This window comes from Schistocerca gregaria, chromosome 3 (genome assembly GCF_023897955.1).
Source record: "Schistocerca gregaria isolate iqSchGreg1 chromosome 3, iqSchGreg1.2, whole genome shotgun sequence".
Taxonomy (NCBI): Eukaryota; Metazoa; Arthropoda; class Insecta; order Orthoptera; family Acrididae; genus Schistocerca; species Schistocerca gregaria.
The window spans coordinates 933,945,655-933,959,952 of record NC_064922.1 but is presented as its reverse complement, the minus strand read 5'-3'; the positions used below and the strand labels follow the sequence as shown (position 1 = coordinate 933,959,952).

At 46.3% G+C, this 14,298-nt stretch overlaps 1 protein-coding gene across 1 annotated transcript in view; it reads right to left on the bottom strand.

The window, feature by feature from the left end:
- LOC126355821 (spidroin-2) overlaps positions 1–14,298 on the bottom strand; it is a 714,550-nt gene that overhangs the window by 339,535 nt on the left and 360,717 nt on the right. The window contains exons 2-4 of the mRNA XM_050006266.1: positions 10,736–11,067; positions 3,934–4,115; positions 784–1,204 (exon numbers count right to left, since the gene is read on the bottom strand). Coding sequence (XP_049862223.1) covers positions 784–1,204; positions 3,934–4,115; positions 10,736–11,067 — 935 coding nt within the window. The remainder of the gene's footprint in view (positions 1–783; positions 1,205–3,933; positions 4,116–10,735; positions 11,068–14,298) is intronic.

Here is a 14,298-nt window from a genome sequence, read left to right as displayed (position 1 = left end):
ATATTCTCCCCTAATACTGAATCTCAATGTAGACAAGTGTAATCTGCTGCGAACACATAGAAAGAAAGATCCTTTATCATTTAGCTGCAATATAGCAGGTCAGCAACTGTAAGCAGTTAATTCGATAAATCATCTGGGAGTAGGTATTAGGGGTAATTTAAAATGGAATGATCATATAAAGATGATCGTCGGTAAAGCAGATGCCAGACTGAGATTCATTGGAAGAATCGTAACGAAATGCAATCCGAAAACAAAGGAAGTAGGTTACAGTACGCTTGTTCGCCCACTGCTTGAATACTGCTCAGCAGTGTGGGATCCGTACCAGATAGGGTCGATAGAAGAGAGAGAGAGAGAGAGAGAAGATCCAACGGAGAGCAGCGCACTTCGTTACAGGATCATTTAGTAATCACGAAAGCGTTACGGAGATGATAGGTAAACTCCAGTGGAAGACTCTGCAGGAGAGAAGCTCAGTAGCTCGGTACTGGCTTTTGTTGAAGTTTCGAGAACATACCTTCGCCGAGGAGTGAAGCAGTATATTGCTCCCTCCTACGTATATCTCGCGAAGAGACCATGAGGATAAAATCAGAGAGATTAGAGCCCACACAGAGGCATACCGGCAATCTTTCTTTCCACGAACAATACGAGACTGGAAAGAAGGGCGAACCGATAGAGGTACTCAAGGTACCCTCCGCGACACACCGTCAGGTCATGGATGTAGCTGTAGAAATGTCAAAGCCTTTGATACAAATTTCAATAGGTTGGACGGGAAAGTAAGACACTCACCTTAAGGTAGTTCTCGAGCTGGGAGGCGTTGGCAGAGCGCACCATGGAGAGCAGCGCCTGCGTCGAGCTCATGTCGATCATGGGCGGGAACATGCCGAGCAGGTCCGTGGCGGGGGCGGGCGTGGGCGCCGGCGTGGGAGGGCCGCCGCCGCCCGCGCCGCCCTTCTTGCCGCCGCCGCCCCCGTGCTCGTCCTTGGGGGAGCCGGTGGGCGCGGGCCCGCCGCCGACGCCGACGCCGCCGCCGACGCCGCCCTTGATGCCGGGCAGCGGGCTGGCGGGCGCCGTCAGCGGCGCCATCAGCCCTACGAAGGGCGTGGCGGCGCCCGACTTGAAGGGCGCGAAGCGCGGGTCCAGGTACCCGTTGCGCGCGCCCGTCGCCGCAGCTGCCGCCGCCGCTGCCGCCGCCGCACTGCTCAGGTAGCTGCCGGGCAGACACCCACCAGTCAGTCAGCGGTCCGCTACAGCCAGACGTACTGGGCGAATTCAGGTGCGCCTTTCGTGCAGACAACTAATTTTTTGCTAACGGAAGTAATGTCTATTATAAGTATCCGGGCTGTTATGCGTGGTCGGTTGACGGATTCTGTGTCAATTCCCAACGTTTCGTCCCCGTCTGCGGAGGACATCTTTCAAGGGGGTCTGTAGCTCTATGGAAGGTCCAACACACCAACTGGCTACAGTACCTTGGAAGATGTCAACGTATTGGCAATAATCACTATGTGGACGGTATGGCCCAATCTACACCATATTTTAAATCTATGTGACGATGATATGCTGATTATATTCATATGTTTTGACGATGCTATTATGGCCGTATCACTTTAGGACCTGGTGTAAAAAAGATCTGAAGATGATCATTACAGTCTGAAACCGGTCATCGTCTAAAGAAGTCATTTGTGATCAGAGACTGGAATGAAAAAGCATTTTAAGTATTGGATCACTGTTTATACACGCGATCATGTCGCAGTTGGTGAGAACATCCGTAAATCGTGAAGCTCTTCACAAGCAGATGAAAAGGCTGTAGGTGTGGCTATATTCTATACTGAAATGTTTATGACAACAACTAAAGTACTTGTTAAAGCAACGTTCAAAAATTCTTTATCCTGTAACTACAACATTGAGTAACACATGCGTTGCACTCTATCGCTGGAAATCGGAATTTTACTGCTACACTGTAATGGCCTTTGATATCTCTAAACCAGCCGGTGCATCACACCTTTAAGTATTGTGGCCAATTCTCTACATTACCAACAGCGCAAATCAGAATATAGCCTCTTGGCAGCGTCACATGCTCCTACACAAAATCAGCTATGCTTTCCAGTCAGAGCAGTCGTGTAGAAGACGCCTTGCGGCTGATGATGATGGTTAACCATCAAAACCAGTAAAAGGATTAAAAAAAGAGCAGAATTATACAGAGGGCGGAAAAATAATCTGACCAAAAGTGTAGGGCAGAGAGACAGCATAAAACGAAGGAATTTAAGTGTAAGAAATGGGGCTCGCAGTTGCATATTAATGGGGTTACATGTATTAGCATTACCTGCGGCTGTGTGACAGTCTGATGATGAACAGGGCTTGGGGCTCGTATTGTGCAGAAAGCAGAAATGCGTCTGACTACCCGTGGCATATTTTGGAGGACACAGCAATCACTGCATCAGTGCCATGTTCTATGCCAGAATGAAAACAAACTAATGTTAATTAAGTGGTAATAGGTCTGTGTAAACAAGTAAATTCATTTTTCATTTACTTTGACCTTTATAGGACATGTTGTAACATGAAACATGGGCAGGTGATTGTTTCCATTTCTAAAGAAGTGCTGCGTGGTACGTCAGCTAAGTACGGTACATGTGCATGTGATGCTTTAAGTTTTCCTTGTTGTCATCGTGAAGATTAGCTAGCCCGGACTCTTTGTTTACGTATACATTTTCTGGGAATTACTTTTCATTTTGAGCAAAAACTTCCATATGTGAGATTCAATCATGTTCATGTAGCGCCGAAAATATGCAACTGCGACCCTTAGTTCCTGCACTCACATTCGTCCGTTGGACGCTGTCAACTAGCCCTGCACTTTTGGTCAAGTTGTTTTTCCGCATTCGCGTATGTTTCTGTAATTGCAACTCCAAGGGATGCAGTTTTGTCGAAAACTGACATTCTGAGCCCGTTGGTGGTGTACAAAATGTAGGTTGACTCTTACATAGAAGATAATACCAACCAGCCACTCTTTACAGTGTTATTAATTTATTTAAATAACACCCCGGCTCTCAACATTACAGGTTCATCTTCAGACGGCTAATTCAGGTTAACATGCATTTTACGCTAGCTTACTCTTTTTTTTCCCAAATGATGCAATATCCTTAGGGTGGTGGTGCCCTAGAACCGAAGTAAGTTGTGAGACAATGTCTTTTTAACTGTGATTGTGCCTCACAACGATTTTAAATGATGTAAACAAATCATTAAAGTGAAGTAGTTTTAGTTACTTACGTTGAAAAATTCGCGCCACTAAATTTATCTGGAAATTAATGGCGCGGATTTTTCAGCATAAGTAACCAACACATCTTCACTTTAATAATTTGTTTACATCATTTAAAATCGCTATGAGGCATAATTACAGTTAAATAGACGTTGTCTCACATGTTGTTTTATTTGTAGGGCACTACCACCCAAAGAAAATTTCATCATTTGGGAAAACTAGAAGAGTAAGCTAACGTAAAATGTATCTCCTTGAAGTAGGCGTCTGAAGATGAACCTGTAATGTTCGAAACAGCTAACGACGCTATTTAAATAAATAAGCAGCATTGTAAAAAGTGGCTGATTGCTGTTTTCTTCTGTGTAAGAGTTAACCTGTATTTACGAGGTGCATTCAAGTTCTGTGTAAGAGTTAACGTGTATTTACTCGTAATTAATGCCATTGATGCCTGTTCAATTTAAGGCTCGAGGATTCGGAACCCGAGTAAGTGACTGATTGTGGTTTTAGAAAGATGTTGTGAAATGGCGATCGAGACCTCGTGGGTCGAGGAAGGGGAGAAAACGAGCGTGAAGCTCTGTTCGTCGCACGCGTGCTCTCCAGTGACGCCAGACACGATTAGTCGCTGTTACACTGTGCAGGTGGAGGATGAATGCGCGACACGGCCGCAACACGACGGCTGGAGTACTCACTCGTTGGGGTTGGCGTTGTTGTACTTGGCGGCGAGCGAGCGCATGAAGTCCGAGTAGTTCCTGGCGAGGTGGTCCGTCTTGAGCGGGTGGGGCGAGGCGGCGCGCTCCGGCGGCGTGCCCGGGTACGAGGAGCCGGGGGTGCCGCTGCGGGAAGAGGTCGAGGTGTTGTCCGGCGCGCCCGACTGCAACACACACCGCCAACACCGTGTGCACGGCTCACAGATGTATGTACACATTACTACCATCAATCTCCCCAACTCACTACTTCCAGACCCAACAAAAATTTGATTACGCATAACTACTAGCTTTCTACACGTGGCTTGCACCGTGTACGCATATGTCACATGTATTTCACTCTCTCTCTCTCTCTCTCTCTCTCTCTCACTCACACACACACACACACACACACACACACACACACACATATATATATATATATATATATATATATATGGTGGTCAGAAAATGTCTGAAACGCTTGTCGTGATGTTGTAGGGCAGGTTGTACTGAGACATAAATGTTAAGAAAAAAAATGCGATACGTTGCGCCGTTTCCGAGTTATTTAGCATTGAATTTAGCCAATCTCGGCGTCGCGCGCTCGCATTCAGGCGGCCTGCCAGGGCTGGTGTTGCCCAACGAGTGCTTTGTCTCCTTAGCTGGAACTTGAATTTACGCGCGCGACGATCTGATTGGCTAACTTCAATGCTAAATAGCTCGGAAACGGCGCAACGTATCGCATTTTTTTTCTTAACATTTATCTCTCACTACAACTTTGCCTACAACATCACTACAAGCGTTTCAGACAAAAAAGTCTGTATAAATTTGAAAACTGAATAAATCATGGAATAATGTAGATAGAGACGAACAAATTGACACACATACTTGGAATGACATGCGGTTTTATTAGAATAAAAAAAAAAAAGATAGTTCAAAAAATGTCCGACATATGGCGCTTCATCAGATCAGAATAGTAATAATTAGCATAACAAAGTACGACAAAGCAATGGTGATGTGTTATACATGAAATGCTCAATATGTCCACCATCATTACTCAAAAATAGCTGTAGTCGAGGAATACTGTTGTGAACAGCACTGGAAAGCATGTCCGGAGTTATGGTGTGGCATTGGCGTCACATGTTGTCTTTCAGCATCCCTAGAGATGTCGGTCGATCACGACACACTTGCGACTTCACGTAACCCCAAAGCCAATAATCGCACGGACTGAGGTCTGGGGACCTGGGAAGGCCAAGCATGACGAAAGTGGCGGCTGAGCACACGATCATCACCAAACGACGCGCGCAAGAGTTCACGCGTCTAGCAATATGGTGTGGAGCGCCATCATCCATAAACATCGCACGTTCCAGCAGGTGTTTATCAGCCAGGCTGGGGATGATGCGATTCTGTAACATATCGGAGTACCTCTCACCCGTCACGGTACCAGTTTTGCTGTCCAGCGCTATCTGTTGGACATTTTGTGAAATGTTTTTCTTTTTTTTTTGGTTCTAATAAAACCCCATGTCATTCCAAGCATGTGTGTCAATATATATATATATATATATATATATATATATATATATATATATATATATATATTACACCGGGTGATACCCTATAAGTTGGAAGAAACGAAGAACATATTTGTCTACCATTATGCGTGTTGGAGTTGTTTACATTCTGTATTGTTTACATTGTTTCTACTTTACTATCGCTTGTTTATACAGCTTTGTGGCAAAGTAAACGTAACCTTGCAAAATTGCCATTTGTTGCTTTAATTGTGGACATAAGTAATATATAATCATGATCAACGGTAACTGTATGCTGTATTATACACAATAAAGTGTGTTCTGTCCTTTCCTTATCTCTTATCCTTTTCTCCATCCCTTTTTTTACTCAAAAAATACATTCACTTTTTGTTTTGGGCCAGGGCTGCTCTTGTTTGCTCGCTAGGCGGGTGACCTTGAACGGGACTTCGCCGCTGGCGAGGCGGCCGGCGAACGCGGGCCCTAGATTTACTAGGCCCGCGTTGCGCTATAATTCACTTCCGGTCGCGGCAGTCGGGACGTAACCTTGCAAAATTGCCATTTTTTGTTTCAATTGTGGACACTTTAATTGTTTACATTTACAATTAAAGCAACAAATGGCAATTTTGCAAGGTTACGTTTATTTTGCCACAAAAGCGGTATAAACAAGTGATAGTAAAGTAGAAACAATGTAAACAATACAGAATGTAAACAACTCCAACACGCATAATGGTAGACAAAAATGTTCTTCGTTTTTTCCAACTTATAGGGTTTGCACACACTTTCCGACAACTAGTCGGCCAACCCTGGCAGCATTACAGGCCTGACAACGTTTCATGTTGAGGCAATGACGCCCATTCTTCCTACACAGCTGCTCGCAAGTCTTGGAGAGTGGTTGGTGGATGCTGACGTGATGCAACGCCTTCTCTATTGCATCCCAGGCACGCTCTATTGCATTCAAACGCGGAGTGCTGACAGGTCACTCCATGCGTGCAGTGTTTTTCCCTTTCCAAGAAAACATCAACCACCTGTGCTCTATGAGGTCGAGCATTATCGTCCGTCAATACGAAGTCTGGTTCCACACCACCTCGCAACAACCGCAAATGAGGTCCAAGATCTCATCACGACTTCTGACAGCAGTTGAACCTTGCCGATTCACCCGTACAATTTCATGAAGAGGGGTTTGAGTCGTCAAATAATCCCTGCCCACACGATTAGGGATCCTCCTCGATATCGGTCTCTCTCCACAACGTTTGAATTCCGAAATGGTGTTCTAAATTCACTCCAGATGCGAATCCAATGAGAATCACTCTCTAGAATCAATCGGGACTCATCTGAAAAAACAGCATTGGCCCACTATTCGAACACGCAGGTGACATGTTGATGACTCCACTCTAGACGTTCTCTTCCGTGAAGACGCGTCAGAGGTAGACAAAAAAGACACTCTGCTAAAGCCTTCAGCAGACCGTTGGCCTCTATACAATACGTACAGTGCATGCTGCGAGTCACATGCCAGTTGCCGTGCAGTACTAACGCAGTACTGTCGTGTCCTTACAGCCAAATAACGGTCCCGTCTTCTGAAGTCACACGTGGTCTGCACTGCTCTTCGGGAAACAGTTTCGGTCTGTATGCACTGTAGCCACATTCAAGAAACAACGCAACGATTCACAGTAAGCCCTCAGTTTGCCACTGTTCTGCTTCCTTTCTTTCTCTGGCCCACCACTGCAGAGAGTCTGGTGGGCATCTTGTGTGTGCCATACTACACCGTGTGTGACTGTGTACACAACGATCTTGGATGTTGGGCTACCCAGCAAACACTACCTCGTTTCATACGTGCCCTGACGTCATGTTTGGCATAGTTGTCCGTTGGCAAGAATCCCATCTTCCGTGTAGAACATGATCGGACGGACTCGTGGTTGACATTTTGTATCATTATATCGTGAATTAGACACATGACGGAGAAACATCGGTTTGCTGCTTTAATTTTGGACACCAGTGTATATGTCATATATAATGAACACATTTAATAGTTATTTGTACACGTATTTAATCCTGAAGTTTCATCTGAATTCTGAGAAAACTTACTCTGCCAGTGCCGGCAACGGCCTTGCTGCAGTGGATACACCGGGTCCCGTCAGAGCACCGAAGTTAAGCGGTGTCTGGCGCGGCCGGCACTTGGGTAGGTGACCAAATGGGTCGCCATGCTCTGTTGCCGTTTTTCGGGGTGCACTCAGCCTCGTAATGCCAATTGAGGAGCTACTCGACCGAACAGTAGCGACTCCGGTCACAGAAATCCGTCATAACGACCGGGAGAGCGGTGCGCTGCCCACACGCCCCTCCTATCCGCATCCTCAGTTGAGGATGACACGGCGGTCGGATGGCCCGAAGGGCCGCTTGTGGCCTGAAGACGGAGTGATTTATTCAGCTAGTAACCGAAAGTGGTTTCCAGAGAAGTACTGTCCTTGAGAACTGTCTGACTACAGAAGCTTTACGTGATACGACTCTAGAGTGGACATTAACTGTATCTGCGGTATTCAGCCGAGTGGCATGATCTTTGACCCCGAAACACTACGTGATTGACGCATTGAACAACGCAAATTAGAGAAATCGCGCTTCACATCTTTTAAGTACAGTATTGCAAATGGGTCAAGTACAGGAAATAAATAACAATAGCTCGCTTTCGGATGTTTGTAAATGTCATCCCTTCTCATCGTCACTGACACCCCTAGAGACAGTAGGGTTCTCTTGCGCCCACAGTATTTTTATGCAAATAGTGAGTCACGTACATACGAGATCTGGTTGAAATTGCTCCAGGCGTTCCTAAGTGGTGCTCTTATATGACACTTTATCACCTCAAACTGTTAGCCACAGGTGCTATGGGCGGCTTATTGTCACAATAAATTTTTCCAGTCAGCGAATGATGTTTGTGTCAATTTTCGTAGAAATTCATTCTGCATTACAGATGTATACTTCTTTGCACCCCCTACCCCTATCTCCTACACTAGGGGTGAAACGTCTTCATGACTGTCGCTAATAACTCTAACGATCCCGAAAACTGCGGATTTCATTCTAATATCGGTCGATATTGAACATTTTCATATGTCAGGACTTCTCTCATCCACCCCGACACTTAGCGGTAGTTGTATATTATCCCCACTGTATTTTTATGCAAACAATTACGCAAATAGAATCAGGTACAAATAAAATTTGAGTGAAGATGCTTCAGACGTTCCTGAGTTAAACTTTTGTGTCATCCTCTTTTCACCCCCAACCCTATCGATCGGACGTGGTTGCTACCCACCACAGAAACCTTCGTGACCTTGAGAACAAAGCTCGCTCGACTTTCATCATAATCTTCGTACATCCATATTTAAATTGGATGATGGTGGGACATCACCTGGTATAATTTTTATAAAAAATGAAACTCCTCCAGCTGTATGTAAGATTTCATATTTATTTTGTTACTAGTTTCGACGTTGCGTCAACGCCATCTTCAGGTCCGTACACATTGATGATATCAATTGTGTGTGGCTGATTACTAGAAGTTAGATGTGTGACCAATACGGGCTCCACATGGACGGCGAGCATCATAATCGGATAAATGATGTTGAAACATATAAAAACGAACAGACAAATATTCATTTTTATGCATTACATTGACCGAATCTAAAAATTTAAAATTCTGCCATTATCTATCTAACATTCATGGTGGTGTCTGTTTGTTCTATATCGTGTCTCCCTACCACTTTCGCGCAACGACGCTCTGAACGTGTTTTTTAGGGAATTGACTGGTTTGAACCTGGGACCTGTTGCTGGTAAGGAGACGCCAGACCACACAAGACATGTAGAGTTCAGAAGAGTTCAGTGAGACTAGCGATGATATAATCAAATACTTAATGATTTCAGCGTCAGCTCCACTGCATTCCCTGTAAAAGAAACTTAATACTAACTAAATTTAGTGGAAGGGGTTGAAGGCTTTCCTATTTCTAGTTAGCTGGTAAAATAACGTCCAAAAAGGCAGTTAAGTTTACCATTGGAAATTTTATTCTACTCACAAGACATTGTTTATACAAGTTGCACTATTGATAAAAGGAAATATTTTAATACAGGATGATAAAAACCAAATGCGTTCAACAAAAATGTGAACGAATATTCGCTGAATGGGTTTCCAAGTTCTACAATGGATCGAAGGATGACCTATGCCATATCACATCTATAATCTAGGTTTAAGTTAAGTTTCATAAAACAGAAATCTATCCAAATGATCTACAGTGACAATCATCTTTAATTACTTATTTAACTTGTGGTAAGTTACAGTGGCCGATGTGGCTTCTCAATAATTATATAACAGAAAAATCATTGCGTTTCAGATTTTAACTTACATAGCAAATGTGAATACCATGAGCTTTAATTGACGATCGACACTAGTATTACATAAAAATGGGATGTAACAGATGAGACTTCTGCAGTTCTGAGTGAAGCCTTATGCGCTGTTATGCGGCATCACGTGTGTACATTACCTTGACGGTGTTTAGGCAGCGTCAGGGGGCAGCAGGCCGCGCAGCTCCAAACAGCTCGCCGTCTCGTAAGCATCTTTCTCAAACCTCTCCTTACTACAATTTACCAAAGTTGGTTTTTAGAAAAGGTATCTGGCTGTGTTTTCCGCCTACAAAAATTCTGTCTATCCAATGGGAAACGTTATACTTTTCGTGGTGGGGCAATGTTTTTAACGTTTGCAACCTAACAGAGACGCGAAAAAGTCTGACACTAAAACACGCAGTTGGTGTGGCCCTTTTATCGTTATCATAAGATCTAGACTGTTCTTCTGGAGGGCTCCATCTTGTAACATAGGCTGGGGGATGGTCCTGGCGGTCAGCCGGCGATGTGGGTGTCCGTCCCTTATCGTAGGGCCTTCTACCGTAACGCGGTTCTGCTCTCGGCTTCTGTTCTCGTTCCTTCCCTCGGAACTGCGTCTGTTTCACGGTGGGAAGGTATGACATGCATTTAGGCGTTCTTTTGTTAGTCTGTGGTATTCCATTTGCTCACTCGTTACTCGTATTACTTTGGTTAATTTAATGTCACGATTTATTTGGAGCTAGGTGACATACTGCCGGATTTGCTTATGATAACAGGGCTTTCATGGAAGGTGTTGGATTTGGCTGACACCTTACATCTACCCATTAAGAGGTATAATCTTATGTTACAGGTCTAACACAGGAAGCTGCTAGAGGTTGTTAGGTATCAGGTGGTGCTGGTTGTCGTGGGGTGGGAGGTGTTCCTACCTGGTGGTGCTGGTTGCTGGTGCTGTTGGAGCTGGCGGTGCTGCTGTTGCTGGAGGCGGCGCCCTGTGGCCCGCCCCCGCCGCCACCCCCGCCTCCCGGCGTGGAGGGCCCCGGAGGGCTGAGGCGCTCCGTCTTGACGGCCGCCGCCGGGGGCTGCGAGTCGGAGGCGGTGGAGCCCGCCCCCGCGCCGGCGCCGTTCATGGCCGCGCCCGTCGGCGTGCACGAGCCGCCCCCGCCGCCGCCGCCCCCGGCCCGGCCGCCGGCCTTCCGGCCCCCGCCGCCCGCGCTCGGCACCGTCGCGTCTGCTGCCTCCGTCTCCAGCTGGCCCTCACCTGCCGACAAACGCCCACGCACGTCAAAAACATGGTTCAGGTGGCTCTGAGCCCTATGGGACTCAACATCTGAGGCCATCAGTCCCCTAGAACTTAGAACTACTTAAACCTAACTAACCTAAGGAGACCACACACATCCACGCCCGAGGCAGGACTCGAACGTGCGACCGTATCGGTCGCGCGGTTCCAGACTGTAGCGCCTATAACCGCTCGGCCACACGGGCCGGCCACGCACGTCACCCTGCACACTGCACTGGCGGAGCTTTAGTACGTGTGACAGCTATACGGGGTGTCCCATTTACTTTGAACACCGCAAATAACTGTTCAGATGCGAGATAAAAAAAATTAAGCAAATGTTATTTAGCTACCAGAGCTAGCAGGAGGGCATTAACCACAATGAGTGCCCTATTTTTATTTGTTCGTTACCAAATTATATACAGCATTAGATCTACTTCTCTTTTTAAATAACACCGTAATTCAGTAATTCACTTCCTCCCCCCAAGATCTACTCAAAAACGTATCACAGCGTAACTCTGACGTAAACATGTTAACATGGAAGGAAGTCTGAAAGAAAAATAAAATAACGTAAACAAAAAACTCGCACGATTGTGTGGGTTCGGGGGAAACTTTTAGCAACTTAAAGACGGGAACAGCAAATATTCTTCAGCTCGATGTGTATTGCTTGCTTAAAGAGTCACAGCAACGCCAACATTCATATTGTTACGACTCAAACTGTCCGAAATAGGTTGCTTGATGCGCAACTTCAGTCCCGATGTCCATCTTTGCAACCACAACACCACGCAGCGCGGTACAGTTGGGCCCAACAACATGCCGAATGGACCGCTGAGGATTGGCATCACGTTCTCTTCATCGATGCGTGTCGCATGAGCCTTCAGACAGACAATCGATTTTGGAGGCCACCCGCTCAGACAGTGTCCAGCGAGTGCAGCAAGGTGGTGATTTGTGGTGGCATTATGTGGGGCCGACGTACGCCGCTCGAACGTCAGTACGACACGTTCAAATGGCTCTGTGCACTATGGGACTTAACATCGGAGATCATCAGTCCCCTAGAACTTAGAACAACTTAAAGCTAACTAACCTAAGGACATCACACAGATCCATCCCCGAGGCAGGATTCGAACCTGCCACCGTAGCGGTAGCGCGGTTTCAGACTGAAGCGCCTAGAACTGCTCGGCCACGCCGGCCGGCTGTACGACACGTGAATGCCATCCTTCGACCGATAGTGAAACCATATCGGCAGCATATTAGCGAGACAGTCGTCTTCATGGACGACAATTCGCGCCCCCATCGCGCACATCTTATGAATGACTTCCTTCAGGATAACGACATCGCTTGACTAGAGTGGCCAGCATGTTCCCCAGACGTGAACCCTCTCGAACAAGCCTGGGATAGATTGAAAAGGGCTGTTTACAGACGGCGTGATCCAGAAACCACTCTGAGGCATGTACGCCGAATCGCCGTTTAGGAGTTTGGCAACCTTGACCAACAGTGCCTTGATAAACTTGTGGATAGTATGACACGACGAATACAAGCATGCATCAATGCAAGAGGACGTTCTAAAGGGTATTAGAGGTACCAGTGTGTGGTACAGCATGCAATGTGTTGTTTTCATGAGCAATAAAAAGGGCGGAAACGGTGTTTATATTGATCTCTATTCCAATGTTCTGTACAGATTCTGGAACTCTCGGAACCGAGGTGATGCAAAACATTGTGGCTCAATTGCCTGTGAGCACTATGGGACTTAACATCTGACGTTATCAGTCCCGTAGACTTAGAACTACTGAAACCTAACTAACCTAAGGACATCACACACATCTATGCCCGACGCAGGATTCGAACCTGCGACCGTAGCGGCTATGCGGTTTCACACTGACGCGCCTAGAACCGCTCGGCCGCAGGGGCCGGCGCAAAACATTTTTTTTTTTAATGTGTGTCTATTACAGACGTAACTGCGATCGCTACGTCCATTCTTTGAGATAATGTTGCCTTCAGTAACGCCATGATATCTGAGCGTAGAATATTCTCTAGGAGTCTGTTAGGCAGTTCGCAGTGATTCAGAGAATACAGATGTAGAGAAAGGAATGAAGCTGGATGAACTGGAATTTGGCGCCGTCTCCGGTCGAATACTGCGCCGGCGTGCTTTGTTTACTGTGAGGAGTAGAACTGCGGAATTTTGGACAGCCAGAGGTCAGCGAGATGCAGGCGTGAGGGTCAGAGGGGCAGCACGGGGCGAGCCGCGTGTTTGTTGTGAGGAGAGGAGAGGAGAGGAGAGGAGAGGAGAGGAGAGGAGAGGAGAGGAGAGGAGAGGAGAGGAGAGGAGAGGAGAGGAGAGGAGAGGAGGGACCGAGCAGCGCTAACGACCCGGCGCGCCGCGCCGTGTCCCGGGCCGGGCTTTCACTGCTCCAGCCCTCTCTGAGTGATGGCCGCGTGCATTGCCGGGGTCACGAGCCCGCAAACACTCGTCACTCCGTAATGGCGGCCGCCCAATCTGTGCTCCGGCCTGACTCGTGACGCCAGGGGCCGCTTCGTAACGCAAATTACACGATCGCGTTCACAACTGACACGAGTGGATCAAAGGTTAGTCAACAAACGACACACACACACACACACACACACACACACACACACACACACACACACACACAGAGAGAGAGAGAGAGAGAGAGAGAGAGAGATACGTACATAAATACCATTACACAATTGTCCTGGCGTTTTTAGTTATCTTTTTCTTCCTTTTCTTTTAATATACCCTATGATACCTGAAACACACATATTTCTATAGGATGCAGACAGATTTGCATCAGCTTTGTGTTAAGAAGTTCGGAGTAGGTATTAAAATCCATGGAGGAGAAATAAAAACTTTGAGGTTTGCCGATGACATTGTAATTGTGTCAGAGACAGCAAAGGACGTGGAAGAGCAGCTGAACGGAATGGACAGTGTCTTGAAAGAAGGATACAAGATGAACAAAAGCAAAACGAGGTTAATGGAATGTAGTCGAATTAAGCCGGGTGATGCTGAGGGAATTAGATTAGGAAATGAGACGCTTAAAGTAGTAAAGGAGTTTTGCTATTTAGGAAGTAAAATAACTGATGATGGTCGAAGTAGAGAGGATATATAAAATGTAGACTGGCAATGGCAAGGAAAGCGTTTCTGAAGAAGAGAAATTTGTTAACATCGAGTATAGATTTAAGTGTCAGGAAGTCGTTTCT